The following is a 21,732-nucleotide window of genomic DNA, read 5'->3' as shown; positions in this document are numbered from 1 at the left end:
ATTGCAGAGATCATGGAGGACAGTTACTCAAGAAAATTTAGGTTTTTTTCTAATGTTTTGCATTTTTGTTGTATTATTTTTTAGTTATTTTTTAAAAATAGAAAATAAAATATGATGTGGCTTAATCTTATTAGACATGTGACGTGTGCTTTATAGGTGGATTACAAAGCACATGAGTCACACAACCATTAGTTTTGGTAGTTTTGGTAATGACAAATGTTAACATTTCAAAGATTTTGTAACACTACATGCACAAGTCTAATGCCATGTGTTTGTGATGGAATAATCACACTTGTGTTTTACAATATTAAAGGGGAGGTATTGGTTTAGGATTTAGAAAGAATTTTAATGACTTTAAAAATTAGGTAAAATATGTTGTTATTCAATCAAGACTTTTAAAAACTCTTTAAAAATTTGGTGTTATTGGTTGTGGATTTGTAAAAATTTATCTAAAATCTTGATAAATCTAGTGTTATTGGAGTAAGAGTTTTATAAAGTCATTAAAAGTTTTATGTTATTCAAGTAAAACAAAAGAATCTTAGATTGTTAATGAATTCAAATTTTATGTTATTGGTTTAGGATTTTATATCATTTACTTCATAACAAAAGTCATAAAAACTCTTTCATCAAATAGAAAGATTTTACAATGTTAGAAAAAACAAATCCTAAACCAATACCTAAAAAACATAAAGTCATTAAAAAAATTTCTAAATCCTAAACCAATACCTAATTTATGTTTTGAGGCTCATTAAAATAAAATCAAAAGGATTTCTGATAACTAATTATTTCATCACAAGTCACCACGTAGATATAGGTATATAAATTTGTCCTTATCACACTATATATATTTTATGAATACAATACCTCCGATCACACGGAGTTTCATCAGATTACAGTTTGATTAACGGCGAGTTTCGTACTGCCGATGTCGTTGTCAACTAGATCTTCCGTGGCCATGAACGACGAAGAGCCACCGATTGAGAAGGAGAAGTTGACCGCTCAGGCGTACCCGATTTCGTCACTTCCTGACGATTTGCTATTGAGTATCTTCGCACGCGTCTCGAGAGTGTATTACCCGATTCTCTCTCTCGTCTCCAAGAGCTTTAGATCTCTCATTGCTTCACCTGAGCTTTACGAGACTCGGTCACTCTTAGGCCGCACCGAGAGTTGTCTCTATGTGTGCTTAAAGCTCCCTCCTGACTTTAACACAACTTGGTTCACCCTCTGCCGGAGACCGGATCAGACCCATAAGAAGCAGAAGAAGTCAATGGGAAGAAATCTTTTGGTTCCAATCCCATCTCTAGAATCTCCTCCTGTGCACTCGTCCAATCTCGTGGCGGTTGGCTCCAAAATCTACAACATTGGCGGGGATGCAAAATCTTCGTCTACCGTCTCGATCCTGGACTGCAAGTCTCATACTTGGTGTGAGGCTCCAAGCATGCTGGTGGAGCGGTCTTATCCAGTTTCCAATGTTATTGATGGAAAGATATACGTAGCAGGAGGATGTGAAGAAGAGTGCAAGTCCTCCAACTGGATCGAGGTTTTTGACTCAAAAAAGCAAACTTGGGAGCTTGTGTCGTGCCCTCTTGTAGATGGATGGGTAACTCATACACGCAAGAGCGCAGTAATTGATGGAAATATATTTATGTTTGCGCGTTTATGTGCGGGTCTCGCTTACATGCCAAAAGAAGATAGATGGGAAGCCTTAAGTGTGCTTACTTCTTTTGAGTTAGAATGGGAATCACTTTGTTATTGCGTTGTAGATAACGTTCTTTATTGTTACGATAAAGGAATCATATGGTACAACCCTAAGGTAGGAAGCTGGTTTAAATTGAAGAGTTTGATAGGACTACCCAAATTTGATGATCATGTTGGTGTCAAAGTCAAAATGGCTGAATATGGTGGAAAGATGGTGATCTTTTGGGACAAGTATCTTCCTTCTTGGGGCTATAAGAAGAATAAGGTGATTTGGTGTGCAGTCAAGAGATTCGTGGGAGTCGAGAGATTTTGGGGAAGGTTGAGTGGCTTGATGCTGTGCTTACAGTCCCCGAGAAATATAAATTCGTGTCTGCTCTTTCTGCTACTGTTTGATTAATCAACTCAATTCTGAATCTTGAATGAATGGCGCAGCTTAGAAGAAGATTAGTTTTTAGATTGCGTCGGGGAGCATGAACATATCGTGTTGTGAGACTGACTACTATAAACCAAATTTTCTTACAAGTTTTTTTACTGCATTGGTTGAATACTTTGTAAGATCTGTTATTACAAAACTCTTTGTAATTTGCAAAGGCTTTTGCTTCCTTGCTTCAAAAGTTCCTTCGTTGCATTTCACCCTAAAATTGTTTCTATAGTTTACGTTGAAATTATGATTTAAGGCCCATTAAGAAACTAAAAACGTAAATGATTTTGGTACCCATTTCTAAATTGGGCCCATAATTTAATTCTTAATAATCGAATTAAGCACACGCGCTTCAGAACAAAAAAACCCCGGAGGTTGATCAACGGCGATTTCGTCTCTCTCTCTCGCCGATGTCGTCTCCAGAGAAGAAGAGGAGGAGGAAGAAGAAGAAGCCGTCGCTTATACTCCCGCAATCGACGACTCCAAATCCTTCACTTCCCGATGATTTGGTACTGAGCTGCTTAGCACGAGTCCCGAGATTGTATTATCCAACTCTCTCCCTCGTCTCCAAGAGTTTCCGCTCGCTTATTGCATCACCGGAGCTTTACAAGATCCGGTCCTCTTTAAACCGAACCGAGTCTTGTCTCTATGTGTGTATACAAGATGGAGATGATGACCCTAACCCTAAGTGGTTCACTCTCTGCCTGAAACCTAATCGAACTCTAACCAATGATGAGGACCTCATCGAGAAGAAGAAGAAGAAGAAGAAGAAGTCAAGTGGGTATGCTTTGGCGGTAATCCCAGTTCTCCATTCTCGTGGTGTGCACTGGTCAGGTCTCGTTGCGGTTGGTTCTAACATCTACAACATTGGCGGACCCATCGACCAAGAAGTAGGACATTCCTCTAGCGTCTCGATCTTGGACTGTCAGTCTCACACGTGGGGCGAAGGTCCAAGCATGCGGGTAGAGAGGAACTATCCAGCGGCCAATTTGCTTGATGGAAAGATATATATGACAGGAGGCTGCAAAGACTGCAGCAATGCATCTAACTGGATGGAGGTTTTCGATCCCAAAAGACAAACTTGGGAGCCTGTCTTGAGCCCTGGTGCAGAGATTGGTGGTTGTAGTGTGCATAAAAGCGCAGTGGTTGATGGAGAGATCTTATTTGCAAACTCTAGAGGTTTGATTTACAACCCCAAGGAAGGTAGATGGAGAAGGATGCCATGGGATATGGATGGGGGTTGGGTTTGGTGGTCTTATTGCGTTGTTGAGAACGTTCTTTACTATTATTACGAGGGAGAGTTTAATTGGTATGACAGTAAGGCAAGACTCTGGAAAACATTGAAGGGTCTGAAAGGACTGCCTAGGTTTGCCAGATATGGTGGGAGGATGGCGGATTATGGTGGAAAGATGGCTGTTTTCTGGGACAAGATTGTGACTTCCAGTGGATGTAAGAAGAAGGAGATTTGGTGCGCGGTGATTGCGCTTGAAAGACGCGACGGTGAAGAGATTTGGGGGAAGGTCGAGTGGCATGACGCAGTGCATACAGTTCCCTTGTCATATAAAGTGGTCTATGCTCTCTCCCCTACCGTTTGATGAATGTATAATTCACCGGTTGGTGGTTGTTGGTATTGTTGTATCATTTTGTTGGATGACTGTGTCTTTTGTTTTTAGCGTTAAGGTGCGTAGACATCATTTCACCTGTAAAACTTTGATGCTTAAGCTTATTTTGTGCTGCTAAAGACCTATGTAACTCTGTTTTGGTTGAATAGAAAGTTCTCTTCTTACATGGGAAGAACAAGTAAATCAAGAAATACACTTTTGATTGAAGAGTGTTTGGTCGTCTATTACACATAACTGGCTTTCTCTTTTCTTGATGACTAGCTGATGAAGTTGTTGCACAAGGGCTTCTTATTATAAAATACAAATTTCCTCTTCTTTTTTTTTGGCCAAGAGGAAACGAAAACAATGTGATCAAATATAGTATTATTATTCATTTATATACAACACTCAAAACTAGGCACAACTAAGCTCTGATAACACGTTTGATGAGATTTTGCGGGGACACATGTCATTGTGGAACTAGAGGCCATCGGGTCTAGCTATACCATCTTTGTTGTCTAAATAGCTCTGAACGTGCTCAAAGGCCTGATGATGTATTATTGTGCAGTTAGAGCTAATCAAAACAAACAAACTCCAATGTACACAACTGAATAGGAACAGAGGCGTTCTGAGACTTACCTCAATGGCGATTTCAGTTGGTGTAAGATCTGAGACGCTTTTATAACCGAGCTTCAATGCAATATCTGAACAATACGAGTAAACTAGTCACAAAACAGTAGGGGCTGAGATTGTGTAAAGCTACAGAAACTGAAAAGTGGAAAGGACCATACTCTCCAAGGAAACTCTCGCGTTGGCATTATTGTATGCTTCACCACGTCCATCCCAAATTTTTGAAAGACGGTTTAAAGCCTATATAAGAAGTCACAAATGATCAAAACCACTGAGAAAAGCTTAACCTGTGTTAACTTAACAATAATAGTACTACCGCTGTGTATATGTCTTCTGACTCATCATCATGTAATAATGGTCTTGAATCAGTTCCTACCGCAGCAATTCTATGCGCTAAGACTTCTAAAGGAACATCTAGCCAAATGCTAATACCTTTATGCATATACTTCCTGTGTACCAAATGGTAATATAAAGAGGCATTGTTACCAAATGATCTGAGTTTCACATTATACATCACTATTGAGAAGAAAACGAACCAATTGATGGGTCTTATGACAGCACCTCCCCCGGTCGAAACAACAACTTGATGATACGTCAAAGAGAGCTTTTTTAGTGCCTCGGTCTAGAAAGAAAGCATGTGGTGAAATTAGCAGCAAGAATAATCAAAGAAGCACCGAAGAAGAATTCAACACAGCAGAATTAGCAGCAGGATTTATTGGTAACACAATCTATCTACAACTATAGAGAAATGTTAGGGGAAGAACCACCAACCTCTTTTTCTCTGAAAACACTCTCACCGAAATGCTCAAATATCTCAGCTACAGAAGTTCCATTCATCGCTTGCTCGATCAAAGTGTCACTGGGACATTTACAAAACAATGTTTAAGCTCATCTAAAGCTCAATAGACACACTTGAAAATGGGCAGATAAGTATATACCTATCAAACAATGTATAACCAAGTGCTCCTGCCATAATCTTTCCCACTGTGGTCTTCCCGGAACCCATCATTCCTAACAAATTCACGAGGAAATTGTTCAACTACCAGAATACATGAGAAGCTAAAACAAGACGCAAATTAAGGAAGAGACAAGGAAACTGACCAACAAGATAAATAGATCGTCCATTTAAATATGGTTTAACCTCTTCAGCTTTTCTCTGCAGAAGCTAATATAGTCCATTTTCAACATTAAACGTTGATAGAAAAAGGTAGAAGAGATAGCACACAACATCTAAACCATTTCACTAAAGACTGAAAAGTCTTGATGAAATCACAGAAGAGTATTAACTTGCCTTCAAAATCTGTTCTTCATCAGATGGAGAATGAAGAAGACTTCCAGTTTCCAACACTGCAACAAAAAAATTTAAAAGAAAAATAAAGATGGAGGAAACACATCTCTTGTGTCATCAAAACAAGATACAACCGAATCATATAGAAAGATTCATGCTTTTTTGTGAGAAGAACCTGAGGAGTTGTTATCAGAAACAGATCTTAGTCGATGGTCCCTTCTCTTGTCAAGAGCTAAAGAAACAACTTTAAGCCTTTTATCTTCGTTAAATCTCAGTGAATACCTCAGAGAACCACGAGGCTTCCCTTCAAAAGTCCTCAAATCAATCCATGATGAGCACTGAAACCTCTGAATAGTAGCTACTTCCATATTATTCTGGAAATGCACAGTACAACAATTCAAACTCTATAAAGAAAAAAAAAGCCAAAATCTTTTGGATTCAGCAATTTTTCTTTCTTTGCAAAGAATCAAGAACTCATCTTCAAAGCCAAAATAACATCAATGGAACCATTTCCTTACAAAAATGGATTTAAAATATAAAAACACACTAATTTTATGGCTATCATAACTAATACAAATTCAGTATAAACAATGAATGCAGAGACAAATGAAAACGGAGACTGGAGAATGTATAAAAGGGTTCACCTTTTTTTTTGTCAACGGCGGAGCAAGAAGACACGAGGAGAGGCACAGACTCTCTCTCAATCTCTCTCTTTTTATTGGCGTAAATGAGTACTCTACTTTACTAGATTTATGTGTTTTAAATATTCTCTCGGTCATTGTATAATGATGATTATTAAACAGAAATACATGTAAGAGAGGTAGGTGAAAAACTGAAAATTCCAATATTTATGTTTATTTATGCCTAGTCAATTATCATGTATTTAATTTGAATAAGACCATAAGATATTGCTTCTTATATATGTGATATTTGTCCATATTATTGTGAGTCTCACAAAATTTTCTATATGAGTGTTTTTTTTATGTACCACATGATCCTTCATGGTCATTGGTAGTAATTTATTTCCTAATGTTTTCATACATTTAAAAGATTGAAAAAGGATAATTATCTCTATGGCAAAAATGTAATTTTGGTAGGTGAGACGTGGAATTTAGAATTAAATAATGAATGGGCCCATCCAATATGTACGAGGTAGGCCCATCAAAATCTAACTGTTCATCCAACCAACCCTCATCTATCCAATTTCTGTCATTTTGATGTTTGGTAGTATGACTGTCTCCCGTTTTTATTTATCTGATCCAACATCCTTTCTTCGCTTATAACAAAAAAACGGCAGCATGTTTCTCAATGATCTACGCGGCAGCACGCGCTCTTCTTCTCTTTTTCAGTCTCAGTAAGTCAGTATGATGAGAAGCTATGGGAGTTGGCGTAAACTGCAAGGAACTATACGTTTCTACTCTTCTTCTTCTGCCTCGGGTCTATTGGACTTTGTTAACCTAGACTTTCCTTCTACGATAGGAATCCGAGGAAGGCGCGATTTTGCTCGTCTCTTGCAGCTGCGTGCGTCCGATGATCCTATGCTTCTCTATCACAACAATGTAGTTCATGGTCAGGTTATTGTTTCGGGTCTTGGGTCAGATACGTATCTTTGCAATATCCTGCTAAATTTGTATTCGAAATCTGGTGGTATGGTTTATGCACGTAAGGTGTTTGAGAAAATGCCCGAGAGAAATTTGATTACTTGGTCTACCATGGTTTCAGCTTGTAACCATCATGGGTTTTATGAGGAGTCTTTGTTTGTTTTCTTACAATTCTGGAGAAGTAGGGAAAACAGTCCCAACGAATATATTTTGTCGAGTTTTATCCAAGCTTGCTCAGGGTTAGATGGTGGTACTGGTCGTTTGATGGTTTTTCAATTACAGAGTTTTCTTGTAAAGAGTGGGTTTGATAGGGATGTTTATGTTGGCACCTTGTTGATTGATTTCTATCTAAAGGAAGGTAATATAGATTATGCAAAGCTTGTATTTGATGCTTTACCAGATAAATCTACAGTTACTTGGACGACAATGATCAGTGGGTGTGTCAAAATGGGAAGAAGCTACGTTTCGTTACAGCTCTTCTACCAACTAATGGAAGGTAATGTTGTTCCAGATGGTTATATCCTTTCTACGGTTCTAAGTGCCTGTTCAATACTTCCGTTTCTTGAAGGGGGGAAGCAGATTCATGCACACATATTAAGATTTGGACATGAGATAGATGCCTCACTGATGAATGTGCTTATAGATTCTTATGTGAAGTGTGGCAGAGTTACAGCTGCTCGTAAGCTTTTTGATGGAATGCCGAATAAAAACGTCATTTCATGGACCACGTTGCTGTCTGGTTTTAAGCAGAACTCTCTTCATAAGGAAGCCATGGAATTGTTCACCAGTATGGCAAAGTTCGGTTTGGAGCCGGATATTTATGCTTGCTCTAGCATACTCACATCGTGTGCCTCAATTCAAGCTTTGGAATATGGAAGACATGTTCATGCTTACACTATCAAAGCCAATCTTGGCAATGATAGCTATGTGACTAACAGCTTGATTGACATGTATGCGAAATGTGATTGTTTGGCCGATGCCAGAAAAGTTTTTGATATTTTCGGTTCAGATGACGTGGTTTTGTTTAATGCAATGATTGAAGGTTACTCGAGACTTGGGACACAATGGGAATTACGGGAAGCATTGGATATCTTTCGTAATATGAGGTTCAGATTGATTCGACCTAGCCTATTGACTTTTGTTAGCCTTCTACGTGCATCTGCTTCTTTAACAAGCTTGGGACTGAGTAAACAAATTCATGGATTGATGTTCAAATATGGGGTTAACTTAAATATATTTGCTGGAAGCGCTTTGATTGATGTTTACTCAAATTGCTACTGTCTCAAGGATTCTAGGCTTGTGTTTGATGAAATGAAAGAGAAGGATCTTGTTATCTGGAATTCAATGTTTTCAGGTTATATTCAACAATCAGAGAATGAAGAAGCTCTCAGTCTGTTTTTGGAATTACAGTTATCAAGAGAAAGACCCGATGAATTTACTTTTGCCGACATGGTTACAGCAGCTGGCAACCTAGCAAGTCTTCAGTTGGGTCAAGAGTTCCATTGTCAGCTTCTGAAAAGAGGTTTAGAACGTAATGCGTATATAACAAATGCTCTACTAGATATGTACGCCAAATGTGGTAGTCCCGAAGACGCTCATAAGGCTTTTGGTTCAGCAGCTTCAAGAGATGTGGTTTGTTGGAACTCTGTCATCTCGTCTTATTCGAATCATGGAGAAGGCAGAAAAGCTATTCGGATGCTTGAGAAAATGATAAATGAGGGAATAGAGCCTAACTACATCACCTTTGTGGGAATTTTGTCAGCTTGTAGCCATGCTGGTCTTGTAGAAGATGGTCTTAAGCAATTTGAGTTAATGCTTCGATTTGGAATTGAACCAGAAACTGAACACTATGTTTGTATGGTATCTCTTTTAGGCCGTGCTGGTAGATTGAACGAGGCAAGGGAGTTGATTAAGAAAATGCCGACAAAACCAGCTGCTATAGTATGGAGGAGTTTGCTGAGTGGATGTGCAAAGGCCGGAAACGTCGAATTAGCTGAACATGCTGCTGAAATGGCTATTTTGTCTGATCCAAAGGATAGTGGATCGTTTACGTTGCTTTCTAATATATATGCGTCGAAGGGTATGTGGAGTGAAGCAAAGAAGGTAAGAGAAAGAATGAAGTTTGAAGGTGTTGTGAAAGAACCTGGACGTAGTTGGATTTTGATTGATAACGAGGTGAACATCTTTTTGTCCAAGGATAAATCTCACCTCAAGGCTAATCAGATTTACGAAGTATTAGACGATTTGCGTGTACAGATCAAAGGGGCTAGTTAGCTAACTACTATACAAGAATTCCTTTTCAGATTTTCTATTGAGTGATTGAGTCTGTTTGGTTAAAGACCAATGCAGCTAGAGTTGTCCAGAATCGATATCAGTGATCATAAAGAGGTATCAAGCTGATTGGATCATTGAAGAAAGAGTTAAATCTCTATGTTGATGGAGTTGCTGGAGGTGAGACTAAGTAAGGGTGGTAAAAGAAGCGGATGTAAACAGCTTACAATCAAGACTACACAGTGAAGCGGCCTAGAAAGTAAAAAGATTGGAAGGAAGGAAACACCTTGGAACAACAACTACAAAAAAAAAAGATAAAGAGAGCATTAAGTAAAACCAAAGGACACCAAAAAAAAAAAGCAGGTAGGCAAGAATAGTCGGCTATCGGGTGCTTAATTTACGTCTCTTAATTTAACGGCGGTTTAACTTCTTTAATTTAAACCGTCTATAGACCCATTAAACTCCACGGTCGTTTAATGACATAATATTAAAAAGCTTATAAACATCTTATAAAAAGATCTCTAATAAAACATTTTGATGTCGTTTAAGTGATGCTCTAATAAAAAAAGTTATAAATCGATAAAAAGATCTCTAATAAAAAAATCTCACTTAAATGTCTCTAATAAATCGATAAAAAGTTATAAAAAAAAGTTATAAATCGATAAAAAGATCTCTAATAAAAAGATCTCACTTAAATGTCTCTAATAAATCGATAAGACATTTTGACAGCATAGAGATGCTCTAATAAAAAAAGTTATAAAAAGCTTAAAAGCTAATATAAAAGGTTATAGGAACTCATTAGATAAAAGATAATAATCATGACAAAAATACACAATAAATAAAATTGACGTGTGCAGGTGGGAAGACATGACATGCAAAAGTTGAAATGACATGCCGGAAGAGCATGTAAATTTACTTTTGATTTACTTTTGATTCGGAGAATCTCCATCGGCAGTGTTGAATTCAACGAGCTGAATAATACTATCGGATTCAATATTCCTAGATTGCATCCAGCTTATCATGCGCTTGCCCATAAGTAATGTCCGTATCTCATGCCCCTGCCCGTCTGTTAACCACAACTCAGCTGTTTCACGTCTCTTAACGACATTAAACGTCGATCTCAACACACACAGCACCGGCATCATTTGTAGTTGGGACCTCGCCTCTCCATTAGCAAGTTTCTCAACTGCTCCTGCCGTCAGATTGATCGCCATCTTATCGAAATAATAAACAAAAACTGAAAAAAGAAACAACCTTTGGGATGCGTCAACCTAGAAAGTAAATGATACGAAAGCAAATGCAATCTCGAGAAGAAGAGCTCAAAGATAACAGAGCTAGCAAAGAGGCAACTTTACCCCGGTTCGGTTGTCAGTTGCTTCTTATCACCTAAACCGGTTTGAGGGAGAAGTTGTAATGTTGACCAAGAAAAAGAAAATAGAATTTGGTGAACCCGATTTTAGAATTCAGCTAAACCGATAAACCAATTCAAAACAGTATTATTATTTAAATCAAACTAAATCCTCAATCTGTTCCAATTTTTTTTTAAACCGGAAACCAAATTGGACATGTAGTTGTTGTTATATAGGCCCAAGAAGTTGTTGGATCAGGCCGAGTTCTAGACAGTTCTGTTCAAGTTTTGGTTTTGTCGTAATCAGGTGGGAGAAACGAAAACCCTCGGGAATCATCATCACCTCTGGTTCTTTCTCGTCCGTCGTCACTTTTTTTTACCTCAGATTCCGGTGTCCTTCTTCCTTTCACTACTCCCGTTTAACCTCTCTACCTTGAAGTTGTCTCCGTGAGCGCTCTCTCTCTCTCTCTGCTTTGACTGTGCAACCATGTCGACCATTATGCAGAAGATCAAAGAAATTGAAGATGAGGTAATCTTTCAATCCTCCTCTGATTATTCAATATTTGGATTCATAGAACTGTAAATCCGATATATTTCTTATTCTTAGTTAGTTTTGAATCAAAGAAATGATTAATTGTTTTTATAATCTGTATGACTCACAAGTACGAGGTTATTTTTTTGTGTTTATGTCGCAGATGGCCAAAACACAGAAGAATAAAGCTACTTCTCATCATCTGGGTTTGTTAAAGGTAAATTTTTTCACATAGCTGAGAATTTTGTTGTTGCTTAGCTTTTGGAATCGTTTTTTGTATCTTTGAGAGTGGGAGTGAGATTGAATAGTTTAGGTGTTTTTGATGAATATTGTAACTCCTGGTTGAAATCGTATAAGCTCCCAAATCATGAAATAAGCACAAGGATGAATTATTATCTACGGACATGATCTCTTGTGAATTTCCTTTTTATCAAACAATTTGCTGAATATTGTAACTCCTGGTTGAAATCATATGAGCTTCCCAAATTGTTTCATGAAAGCTAACTACTAGTAGGCAAGCAGGCAGGAAATATCATTCCATATCGATTGTAGAAGTTGTTGCTTTTTCCCGCACCATTAGTAGCTTCTCTTTTAATTTGATTGGTCCGTTTTGTAGGCCAAACTTGCTAAGCTACGGAGGGACCTTCTTGCACCACCTACCAAAGGTGCTGGTGGTGGTGCTGGTGAAGGTTTTGATGTGACTAAAAGTGGAGATTCTCGAGTTGGACTTGTTGGGTTTCCTTCTGTTGGAAAATCAACGCTCTTGAACAAGCTGACTGGAACTTTTTCCGAGGTTTGTAGTTATTTATTAAGAATATTGAACTTCCTTTTTTTTTTCTTGTTGTAATTGGAGTTTTTGAAACTTACCACGTATCCAAGTCATCCTATTTCTAAGTTCTTTTTGACCAAATTCATGTGCAATATCACTTATGAGGCAAGACTGAACGGGTGATAGTCTTGTCTTGGATATAGATGAAACATAAATCTTGGAACTAGGTCTGTATGTTTGGCTGATACTCTATTTTTCTGAGGGTACATGCACTATGTTTTTTCAGGTTGCTTCTTATGAGTTCACGACTTTGACATGCATTCCTGGTGTTATTACATATCGTGGAGCTAAAATCCAGGTATGGTATCTACATCTATGCGTCTGTTGTTAATGTGTTGTTTGTTGGAGAGATAATTCTTGATTGTCCAATTGTTTCCTATGTCTTGGTAATTTGTGAAACACAATGAAATCCTTGCCTTTTTATATGCCATGTCCTAACCTGTAATTCTCGTTTTTCGAGTCTCACTTATATAATTGACATGTATTTTGCTTGAATGACTTCTTGGTGCTTAGATTAAGCTCAGAACGACATGTAATTTATTTATTGGACGTTAATGCTAATACTCTTTTCTATGTCCCCTTTAATGTAATGGGCTTGCAGTTATTAGATCTTCCCGGTATTATTGAGGGTGCTAAAGACGGAAAAGGTAGAGGACGACAGGTAAGTCGTGTATAAATCTCTTGAGTATTTCATAATTTGACCCTTTTTTTATCATATTTGACACTTTACTGTTTCCAGGTTATAAGTACTGCTAGGACATGCAACTGCATCTTAATCGTTCTCGATGCCATAAAGCCAATTACTCACAAGCGTCTCATTGAAAAAGAGCTCGAAGGATTTGGAATAAGGTATAAATTGCTTATATAACAACCTTCATACACCGTAATAGTTTCTGGTAAGGCAGTCTGACTCAATCGTGTACTGATGCTATTTAGGTTGAACAAGGAACCACCAAATTTGACGTTTAGGAAAAAAGACAAAGGTGGTATCAATCTAACTTCTACAGTCACTTGCACACACCTTGACCTCGACACTGTCAAGGCGATTTGCGGTGAGTACAGGATGCACAACGCTGACATCACCCTGCGCTACGATGCAACTGCTGATGACCTCATTGACGTCATCGAGGGAAGTCGGATATATATGCCCTGTATCTACGCTGTCAACAAGATCGATCAAATCACACTAGAGGAGCTTGAAATTTTGGACAAACTTCCTCATTACTGTCCTATCAGGTAAATGTTGTTAAATTACAGGCAGGAGGATTGACATTTAGATTATTATTTTTTCCCCTCATTGAGATATAATAATCATGCAGTGCGCATCTGGAGTGGAATCTTGACGGTCTTCTGGATAAGATATGGGAATACTTGGATTTAACTCGAATCTACACAAAACCGAAGGCAATGAATCCAGATTATGATGATCCGGTTATCTTATCTTCCAAGAAGAGAACAGTAGAGGACTTTTGCGTCCGGATTCACAAAGACATGCTTAAACAATTCAAGTAGTAAGTAACTGAAAGCTTATCATTGTTCTGTTTCTCTTTTAAATGGTTTCTTGCTCAAGAGCATCATTGCTCATGAGTACGTACTTAACTTATGATCTCACGATGCAGCGCTTTGGTTTGGGGTTCAAGTGCGAAACACAAGCCACAGAGAGTTGGAAAGGTTAGTTTTGTTGCAAATTAAGCAAAAATTGCCAAGATTTTCATAGTTACTATAGACTCTTGGGATGGGCCTTGCAATAGTTACAATATCCCTTGACTGAAATATTCTTGGGTAAATTCTTTAATATCATTACAATATCCCTGACTAACTATTGCTGTCTTGACATGGTATTTATGTATGGGAAACACACCTCAGGAACATGAGCTCGAGGATGAGGATGTTGTTCAGATCGTGAAAAAGATATGATTTTTTTTCCAGAGAAGTCAAGAGAGCAACCAAAGTAGCCATAATGAGATCTTCTATTGGTTGGTTTACTCCTCAGCTTATCCTTTTTAATGTATCAGACAGAGACGGAATCCTGTCTCTGTGTCTGCACCCTTTTTTGTCTTTTTTGGAGACTTTTTTTGGTTATATCCGTTTCCAAGTAATAGCATGTGATAGATGTTGTCGGAACCCCCTCATATTATTGTGTTTGCCTAGTAGTACTATTAGGTAGATTTTCTCTTTGTTTTTTTTTTTAAAAAAAATTCTTCATTGAAGTGACCAGGTCTTATTATTAGTATTATCATCTCTTAATTAGTTGTTTTGTCATTAAATGTTAATTTAAAGATTAGAATTACTTGTACTGTTGATTGATTAAGAAGATTTAACGACATTAACAAGAAGTTGAGATTTGGAAAACTACTAGAACGAGAACGACCTTCATTGCTGTGGCAGTGACTGGGACCAGTGAATTCTGATTGCACGACCTTGATTTGTCTATCCTCTCTAAAAGTTGTTTGTCCTTTAATGTCTGAAATTGTAAGATTAGTGGACCCTTTTTGTGATCTCCCATCAATTCGTCTCAGCCATCTGTGTGGTTAGTAGTTAGCCAAGGACATCAACGTATTTTATGATTGCAGAGCGGGTCAGATTTAACTTTTTTTTTTTTTTGAAATTAGGTCAGATTTAACAGTTACGACAGCTGTTATTATTACTTTTTAGATATAAACATGTTTCCTTTTCTTGATTTTATTGTAACCAACGTTTTCAGTAGTATGTACAACGTTTCATTATATTTCATAATTTGTTTTACCTTTTGGCTAACTATTTTTTTTCCCGAATCCTGTCCATCGAGGTAAAAACTAAAATTGTACGCATTGAAACTCTACTTTTGAATTCTTAAAGGTTAAAGTTTAGTTACTCTAAAACAGTAAAATTGTAACTTGATAAGTTTGATAACTGTAAGGTTAAAGTTGGTTGCATTTAACCATCGTGCTTTATAGTGCGTGTATATAATCAAGTTCCTTGAACACTCAAAAAAGGAACCATCACCATATTGTGTCTGTAAGATCAATCTCCTAACCTTCTGTGATGGCTTCTATAAGCTTACTTGACGTTTCCATAGCAATTATTTGCCTTGTCTTGTTCCGTTGCTTGTTCTTCAAAAAACGTAAAGATCATGCTTTTCGGAGCTGGCCAGTTCTCGGGATGTTTCCAGGCTTCCTGCTGGAGCTCCATCGCATCTACGACTTCGGTGTGGAGATTTTTGAAAGCGCCGACTTAACCTTTCTATTTACGGGACCGTGGTTCACTGGAATGGATATGTTGTTCACAGTTGATCCAGCTAACATTCACTACATATTGAGCTCAAACTTCTCCAACTATACCAAGGGAGCCGACTTTAAAGAAGTCTTTGATGTTTTTGGAGAAATGATCTTCAGTTCGGACGGGGAGCTATGGAAGAATCAAAGAAAAGCTGCTCAATACATGCTTAACCATCAAGGCTTTCAAAAGCTATCAATGAGTACAACGAGGCGTAAACTCTACGACGGTCTTGTTCCTCTTTTGGATCAGTGCTGCGAGGAAGAGAAGGTCGTGGACTTGCAAGAAGTGTTTAAAAGATTCACTTTCGATACAACTTTTTTTCTTGTTACCGGGTGTGATCCTAAATCTCTCTCCATTGAAATGCCTGAAGTCGAATATGCTAAAGCTCTTGACGATCTTGGAGAAGGGATTTTTTATAGGCACATTAAACCAAAGTTCTTGTGGAAGCTGCAAAACCTGTTCGGGCTTGGACAAGAGAAGAGGATGACCAAAGCTGATGCCACTTTTGATCGCGTTTCTGCGAAGTACATATCAGCTAAGAGAGAAGAGATAAGATCAAAAGGGATTGCTCATCATCACTCAGATGGTGAAAGTGAGGATCTTTTGTCATCTCACATAAAGCTTGATACAACCAAGTACGAGCTCTTGAAACCGAGTGAGGATAAGTTCCTCAGAGACACCATCTTGGCTTTCAACCTAGCTGGGAGAGACACAATGGCTTCTGCTCTGTCTTGGTTATTCTGGCTTCTCTCTCAAAACCCTCAAGTTGTAACAAAGATTCGTAAAGAGATCATCGACAAAAATCTTTCAAAAACTGGAAGTAATGTCCTAGATAACTTAGACAAGTTGGTCTATTTACATGCGGCGTTGTATGAATCAATGAGGCTCTATCCACCGGTTGTCTTCCAACGCAAGTCTCCTATAAAAGCAGATTTGCTTCCAAGTGGGCATAAGGTAGATGCTAACTCAGTCATCATAATCTATCTTTACGGGTTGGGAAGGATGAGAGCGGTTTGGGGAGAAGATGCAACAGAGTTCAAGCCAGAGAGATGGATTTCTGGGACCGGAGGGTTGAGACATTCACCTTCCTTCAAGTTCTTATCGTTTAACGCCGGTCCGAGAACTTGTCCTGGTAAGCAAATAGCTATGACTCTAATGAAGACTCTAGTTGTGGAGATATTGCAAAACTATGATATTAAGGTAATCAAAGGACAAAAGGTTGAGCCAGAATCTGGTCTTATGTTGCATATGAAGCATGGGCTTAAAGTCACAATTACTAAAAGATGTTCAGCTTGATATTCATATGTATAATGCCTTAATCCTTTTTCCCGTTGGACTGAATAAAATCTACCACCAAATTATTGTGGGCTGAAGTGAATGATTTATAATAAAGTCTTCGTATTAATGAAATGAAGTACATTTTTTAATTTTTATAGTTGATCAAATATTCCCTGGTGAGAAAATATTTGATTGATCATCTAAGTTACATCCTCATCAAGTAATCCCTTTGATTCAGTTACTTGTTAATCGAGGAAACTACTCAATGATGATGTTTTGCGCTGGATGATATTAATGTGATCCGTGTTTATAGGAGACGCCTCGCCATTAAATTCCTACTCTTTAAAAATACATATATACGCTCTGTTTCCAGACATCTTTGATGTGAATTGTAAGATAACTCTCTTACTTATTTAGATACACTTACTTGTGAAACAGAGGACTTGAGACCTAGCTCATCTTGTTTATGTGTTATCTATCATTTTTGCATAAATCAAGCTCATTCGTTTTCTCCTTCTCTATCCAAAATCAAATGGCTTCGATCGGCTTCTTTGAAGCATTCATTGCTTTCCTCTGTTTTCTCATATTCTCATACTTTCTCATCAAGAAACCCTTTTATTACTTCCTCATCAAGAAAACCTTACAAAGCTACCCCTGGAACTGGCCGGTTCTTGGGATGTTTCCGGGTCTGCTTGTGAGAATGAACCGGATCTATGACGGCGTGGAGGTTCTCGAGAACTCCAACCTGACGTTCCCATTCAAAGGACCATGGTTCACTGAAATGGATATATTAGTCACGGTTGATCCATCTAATATTCGTCATATAATGAGCTCAAACTTCTCCAACTACCTCAAAGGTCCAAAGTTCCAAGAGATTTTTGATGTTTACGGAGACGGGATAATGAACGTAGACGCGGAGCGATGGAATGAACTGAAGAAGTGTTATCAAGCCATGGTCCATCGTCAAGGGTTCCAAAACTTTGCAATAAACACCACGAGAAATAAACTCAAAGACGGACTTTTGCCTCTTTTTAGTCGTTTTGCAGAGGAAGGGACGGTCTTCGACTTGCAGGATGTGTTCCAGAGATTCATGTTCGATACAACCCTAGTTACAGTTACCGGCTCTGATCCTCAATCTCTCTCCATTGAAATGCCAGAGGATGAGTTCATGAAAGCTCTCAGAGATGTTGAAGTAACGATCTTGTATAGGCATCTTATACCAAGATTCATATGGAAGCTGCAATACCGGATGGGATTGGGACAAGAGAAGAAGCTGAGAGAAGCTGATGCCACCTTTGAACGTATGTCTGAAAAATACATATCGGCTAAGAGAAATGAAATACGAAAAGGGTTTCATCATGATCATTCCGATAAAAATGGAGAAGCAGAGGATGTTTTAACGTTCTTCATGAAGCTTGATGTAACCAAGTACGAACTCTTGGACCCTATTGATGATAGATTCCTCAGAGATGTCATATTGGGTTTCATTGTTGCGGGGAGAGATACTATTGCATCCTCACTCACTTGGTTCTTCTGGCTTCTGTCTGAAAACCCTAGAGTGGTGGCTAAGATTCACCAAGAGATCAACACAAATCTACCAAGATTTGTCGGAAGTGGTCTGGAGAGACCGTCTCATGACCCCGCAGAGCTGAACAAATTGGTGTATTTACATGGCGCATTGTTAGAATCAATGAGGCTTTACCCACCAATTCCGTTCCAGCGCAAGTCAGCAATCAAACCAGATTTTCTTCCAAGTGGGCATAAAGTGGATGCAGACTCAACGATCATTATCTTTCTCTATGCGATGGGGAGGATGAGAGCGATTTGGGGAGAAGACGCAGCAGAGTTCAAACCAGAGAGATGGGTTTCCGAAACCGGAGGATTAAGACATGAGTCTTCTTACAAGTTCTTTTCATTTAATGCCGGACCAAGAGCTTGTCTTGGTAAGCATATATCTATGATCCAGTTGAAAACGGTGGTTTTGGAGATATTACAAGACTATGACATTGAGGTCCTAAAGGAACAGAAGATTGAGCCATACCCTGGTGTTATTCTTCGTATGAAGAATGGGCTTAACGTCACAGTTAAGAATAGATGCTAATCAATCAGCTTGTAATAACGAGATAGATTAAATCATGTTTCTTATATGATTGATGAAATAAATATATACTAGGATTTAACCCGTGGTACACCACGGGACAATAACTTATTTATTTTTATATATAATTTTATATTTTAAAATGATTGAGTTTCTTTTTCTATATACAGATGTTACATGTTTCTTATATGATTGATGAAATAAATATATATGCATGTTTATGTATTATTACTAGATTAAGACCCGTGCTTAAGCACGGGTTGAAATTCATTTTATTTATATTATATTTTTTATATAAAATATAATTTATATTATTGTTTTAAAAAGTTTTTTTTTGATAAAATATTATGTAATAAAATCATATGCTAAATATGAAGGCTTGAAAAAAACACATATTTTATAAGTTTTATATTGTTAATGATTCTAGATAAGTATCCGTGTTATAACCTTGGTTAAATTTTATTTCGTAATCTATCTTGTAACCCACTACTTAACTTGTAACCAATCAATATATCAATTTCGTAATCTATCTTTGGTTAACGTTGTGGTCTATCGATAAAATATGTGGAAAATAAATTTGTAATATTGTGTTTAAAGATCTTTGGAAACAACGTGATATATGACTAAAATCTTCCAAAAATACAGTTTGGAATATCCATAATTTTATTTGTTACTATTAATATATCAATTATTAATTTGGTATATCCCTAATATTTAAGTGTAACTATTAATATTAATATATGGATTAATCTATAACCTATCTATAATCTATTTGTAACCATTTATTTAAAATATAAAGTCTACAAAAACTATGTTGTGTACTTCCTTTTTATTAAAAATGGGATAATATATTTCTATCGTAGATTTATTTTACAAAACTGGAGAAAGAAAAGAAAAAGATGTATGGTTTTATAAATATGTGAACTAAACAGAGAGGAGTTGTCTTGCTATTTATAAAATGCCTTCCTAATTTTAAGCAATACACTTCTTTGGAATAAATATTATATACCATAAAACGGAGTAACTCCCATGACTTTTAAATATTCAGTAAAATGACAAAAATAGATATATATAATTTTGGTCAAACAGTTTTCATTCTATTTCCAAAAAACATAAGATGCAAAGAAGTTGCAAAATAGCTATATATCAATGTACAACTGCTGAAACCATTACATACAATTTTTAACGAAAAAAACATAGTCAAAAGAGAAACAAAAGATGAAGGTTGCTGCAATATTTTTGGTTTCTTGTGTCCTTTTCTCTCTTCTCCCTACCCACTCGTCACAAGGTAACTAACATTAATATATTGTATCATAATTAGATGCATATTTCTTCCTCACTAAAATAAAAAGAAAGACAAGAGAAAACAGTCTGAATTAAAAAGATTGACTCATATTTATTAATGTCTAGTATTTTTGTGACATGTAAAAAAAAAAAGAACAGATGTATCAGTTTTTCCGCCAACGAAGGAATCAGTGNTGTCGGAAGTGGTCTGGAGAGACCGTCTCATGACCCCGCAGAGCTGAACAAATTGGTGTATTTACATGGCGCATTGTTAGAATCAATGAGGCTTTACCCACCAATTCCGTTCCAGCGCAAGTCAGCAATCAAACCAGATTTTCTTCCAAGTGGGCATAAAGTGGATGCAGACTCAACGATCATTATCTTTCTCTATGCGATGGGGAGGATGAGAGCGATTTGGGGAGAAGACGCAGCAGAGTTCAAACCAGAGAGATGGGTTTCCGAAACCGGAGGATTAAGACATGAGTCTTCTTACAAGTTCTTTTCATTTAATGCCGGACCAAGAGCTTGTCTTGGTAAGCATATATCTATGATCCAGTTGAAAACGGTGGTTTTGGAGATATTACAAGACTATGACATTGAGGTCCTAAAGGAACAGAAGATTGAGCCATACCCTGGTGTTATTCTTCGTATGAAGAATGGGCTTAACGTCACAGTTAAGAATAGATGCTAATCAATCAGCTTGTAATAACGAGATAGATTAAATCATGTTTCTTATATGATTGATGAAATAAATATATACTAGGATTTAACCCGTGGTACACCACGGGACAATAACTTATTTATTTTTATATATAATTTTATATTTTAAAATGATTGAGTTTCTTTTTCTATATACAGATGTTACATGTTTCTTATATGATTGATGAAATAAATATATATGCATGTTTATGTATTATTACTAGATTAAGACCCGTGCTTAAGCACGGGTTGAAATTCATTTTATTTATATTATATTTTTTATATAAAATATAATTTATATTATTGTTTTAAAAAGTTTTTTTTTGATAAAATATTATGTAATAAAATCATATGCTAAATATGAAGGCTTGAAAAAAACACATATTTTATAAGTTTTATATTGTTAATGATTCTAGATAAGTATCCGTGTTATAACCTTGGTTAAATTTTATTTCGTAATCTATCTTGTAACCCACTACTTAACTTGTAACCAATCAATATATCAATTTCGTAATCTATCTTTGGTTAACGTTGTGGTCTATCGATAAAATATGTGGAAAATAAATTTGTAATATTGTGTTTAAAGATCTTTGGAAACAACGTGATATATGACTAAAATCTTCCAAAAATACAGTTTGGAATATCCATAATTTTATTTGTTACTATTAATATATCAATTATTAATTTGGTATATCCCTAATATTTAAGTGTAACTATTAATATTAATATATGGATTAATCTATAACCTATCTATAATCTATTTGTAACCATTTATTTAAAATATAAAGTCTACAAAAACTATGTTGTGTACTTCCTTTTTATTAAAAATGGGATAATATATTTCTATCGTAGATTTATTTTACAAAACTGGAGAAAGAAAAGAAAAAGATGTATGG

At 36.8% G+C, this 21,732-nt stretch overlaps 8 protein-coding genes across 9 annotated transcripts; 7 read left to right on the top strand and 1 right to left on the bottom strand.

Moving 5' to 3' along the window:
- Positions 882–2,248, top strand: LOC104729270 (F-box/kelch-repeat protein At4g39560-like). The gene has a single exon (XM_010448203.2). It carries the CDS (start codon positions 926–928, stop codon positions 2,093–2,095), a length of 1,170 nt encoding a protein of 389 aa, XP_010446505.1. The 5' UTR covers positions 882–925; the 3' UTR covers positions 2,096–2,248.
- Positions 2,476–3,905, top strand: LOC104729269 (F-box/kelch-repeat protein At4g39550-like). Its single transcript, XM_010448202.1, has one exon. The coding sequence runs from the start codon at positions 2,530–2,532 to the stop codon at positions 3,712–3,714; it is 1,185 nt and encodes a 394-aa protein (XP_010446504.1). The 5' UTR covers positions 2,476–2,529; the 3' UTR covers positions 3,715–3,905.
- LOC104729268 (shikimate kinase 2, chloroplastic) lies at positions 3,966–6,433 on the bottom strand. 2 transcript variants are annotated; one of them, XM_010448199.2, is made up of 11 exons: positions 6,283–6,433; positions 5,814–6,012; positions 5,642–5,697; positions 5,452–5,515; positions 5,289–5,361; positions 5,122–5,209; positions 4,887–4,972; positions 4,667–4,799; positions 4,512–4,590; positions 4,360–4,424; positions 3,966–4,266 (listed from the first exon to the last, which is right to left on the bottom strand). In XM_010448199.2, exons 1-11 carry the CDS (start codon positions 6,415–6,417, stop codon positions 4,201–4,203), a joined length of 1,044 nt encoding a protein of 347 aa, XP_010446501.1. In that variant the 5' UTR covers positions 6,418–6,433; the 3' UTR covers positions 3,966–4,200. The 2 variants fall into 2 exon arrangements, with proteins under 2 accessions (XP_010446501.1, XP_010446502.1); XM_010448200.2 differs by having other exon boundaries at positions 5,452–5,506.
- LOC104729267 (pentatricopeptide repeat-containing protein At4g39530-like) lies at positions 6,962–9,971 on the top strand. Its single transcript, XM_010448198.2, has one exon. The coding sequence runs from the start codon at positions 7,003–7,005 to the stop codon at positions 9,511–9,513; it is 2,511 nt and encodes an 836-aa protein (XP_010446500.1). The 5' UTR covers positions 6,962–7,002; the 3' UTR covers positions 9,514–9,971.
- On the top strand, positions 11,142–14,449 carry LOC104729265 (developmentally-regulated G-protein 3). Its single transcript, XM_010448197.2, has 10 exons — positions 11,142–11,387; positions 11,554–11,607; positions 12,007–12,183; positions 12,446–12,517; positions 12,821–12,880; positions 12,959–13,068; positions 13,156–13,455; positions 13,539–13,730; positions 13,839–13,890; positions 14,086–14,449. Exons 1-10 carry the CDS (start codon positions 11,346–11,348, stop codon positions 14,134–14,136), a joined length of 1,110 nt encoding a protein of 369 aa, XP_010446499.1. The 5' UTR covers positions 11,142–11,345; the 3' UTR covers positions 14,137–14,449.
- On the top strand, positions 15,130–16,906 carry LOC104729264 (alkane hydroxylase MAH1-like). The gene has a single exon (XM_010448196.2). It carries the CDS (start codon positions 15,244–15,246, stop codon positions 16,771–16,773), a length of 1,530 nt encoding a protein of 509 aa, XP_010446498.1. The 5' UTR covers positions 15,130–15,243; the 3' UTR covers positions 16,774–16,906.
- LOC104729263 (alkane hydroxylase MAH1-like) lies at positions 17,238–18,922 on the top strand. Its single transcript, XM_010448195.2, has one exon. It carries the CDS (start codon positions 17,288–17,290, stop codon positions 18,854–18,856), a length of 1,569 nt encoding a protein of 522 aa, XP_010446497.1. The 5' UTR covers positions 17,238–17,287; the 3' UTR covers positions 18,857–18,922.
- Positions 20,354–20,894, top strand: LOC104733083 (alkane hydroxylase MAH1-like). The gene has a single exon (XM_010452694.2). The coding sequence runs from the start codon at positions 20,418–20,420 to the stop codon at positions 20,826–20,828; it is 411 nt and encodes a 136-aa protein (XP_010450996.1). The 5' UTR covers positions 20,354–20,417; the 3' UTR covers positions 20,829–20,894.

This window comes from Camelina sativa, chromosome 12, assembly GCF_000633955.1.
Source record: "Camelina sativa cultivar DH55 chromosome 12, Cs, whole genome shotgun sequence".
In the NCBI taxonomy this organism is placed as follows: Eukaryota; Viridiplantae; Streptophyta; class Magnoliopsida; order Brassicales; family Brassicaceae; genus Camelina; species Camelina sativa.
The sequence above is the reverse complement of the archived record's forward strand: the minus strand, read 5'-3'. Positions and strand labels throughout refer to the sequence as shown.

What these genes read in the sequence shown, in the direction of transcription:
- LOC104733083 (XM_010452694.2), top strand. Translation starts at nt 20,418, where the DNA reads ATGAGGCTTTACCCACCAATTCCGTTCCAGCGCAAGTCAGCAATCAAA.
- LOC104729265 (XM_010448197.2), top strand. Translation starts at nt 11,346, where the DNA reads ATGTCGACCATTATGCAGAAGATCAAAGAAATTGAAGATGAG. An exon ending in ATGCTTAAACAATTCAAGTA is followed by an intron (nt 13,731 to 13,838) that starts GTAAGTAACTGA and finishes CTCACGATGCAG; the next exon opens with CGCTTTGGTTTGGGGTTCAA. An exon ending in AGCCACAGAGAGTTGGAAAG is followed by an intron (nt 13,891 to 14,085) that starts GTTAGTTTTGTT and finishes AACACACCTCAG; the next exon opens with GAACATGAGCTCGAGGATGA.
- LOC104729267 (XM_010448198.2), top strand. Translation starts at nt 7,003, where the DNA reads ATGATGAGAAGCTATGGGAGTTGGCGTAAACTGCAAGGAACTATACGT.
- LOC104729270 (XM_010448203.2), top strand. Translation starts at nt 926, where the DNA reads ATGTCGTTGTCAACTAGATCTTCCGTGGCCATGAACGACGAAGAGCCA.
- LOC104729269 (XM_010448202.1), top strand. Translation starts at nt 2,530, where the DNA reads ATGTCGTCTCCAGAGAAGAAGAGGAGGAGGAAGAAGAAGAAGCCGTCG.
- LOC104729264 (XM_010448196.2), top strand. Translation starts at nt 15,244, where the DNA reads ATGGCTTCTATAAGCTTACTTGACGTTTCCATAGCAATTATTTGCCTT.
- LOC104729268 (XM_010448199.2), bottom strand. Translation starts at nt 6,417, where the DNA reads ATGACCGAGAGAATATTTAAAACACATAAATCTAGTAAAGTAGAGTAC. An exon ending in CGCCGTTGACAAAAAAAAAG is followed by an intron (nt 6,013 to 6,282) that starts GTGAACCCTTTT and finishes GTGCATTTCCAG; the next exon opens with AATAATATGGAAGTAGCTAC. An exon ending in GGTTATACATTGTTTGATAG is followed by an intron (nt 5,210 to 5,288) that starts GTATATACTTAT and finishes TAAATGTCCCAG; the next exon opens with TGACACTTTGATCGAGCAAG.
- LOC104729263 (XM_010448195.2), top strand. Translation starts at nt 17,288, where the DNA reads ATGGCTTCGATCGGCTTCTTTGAAGCATTCATTGCTTTCCTCTGTTTT.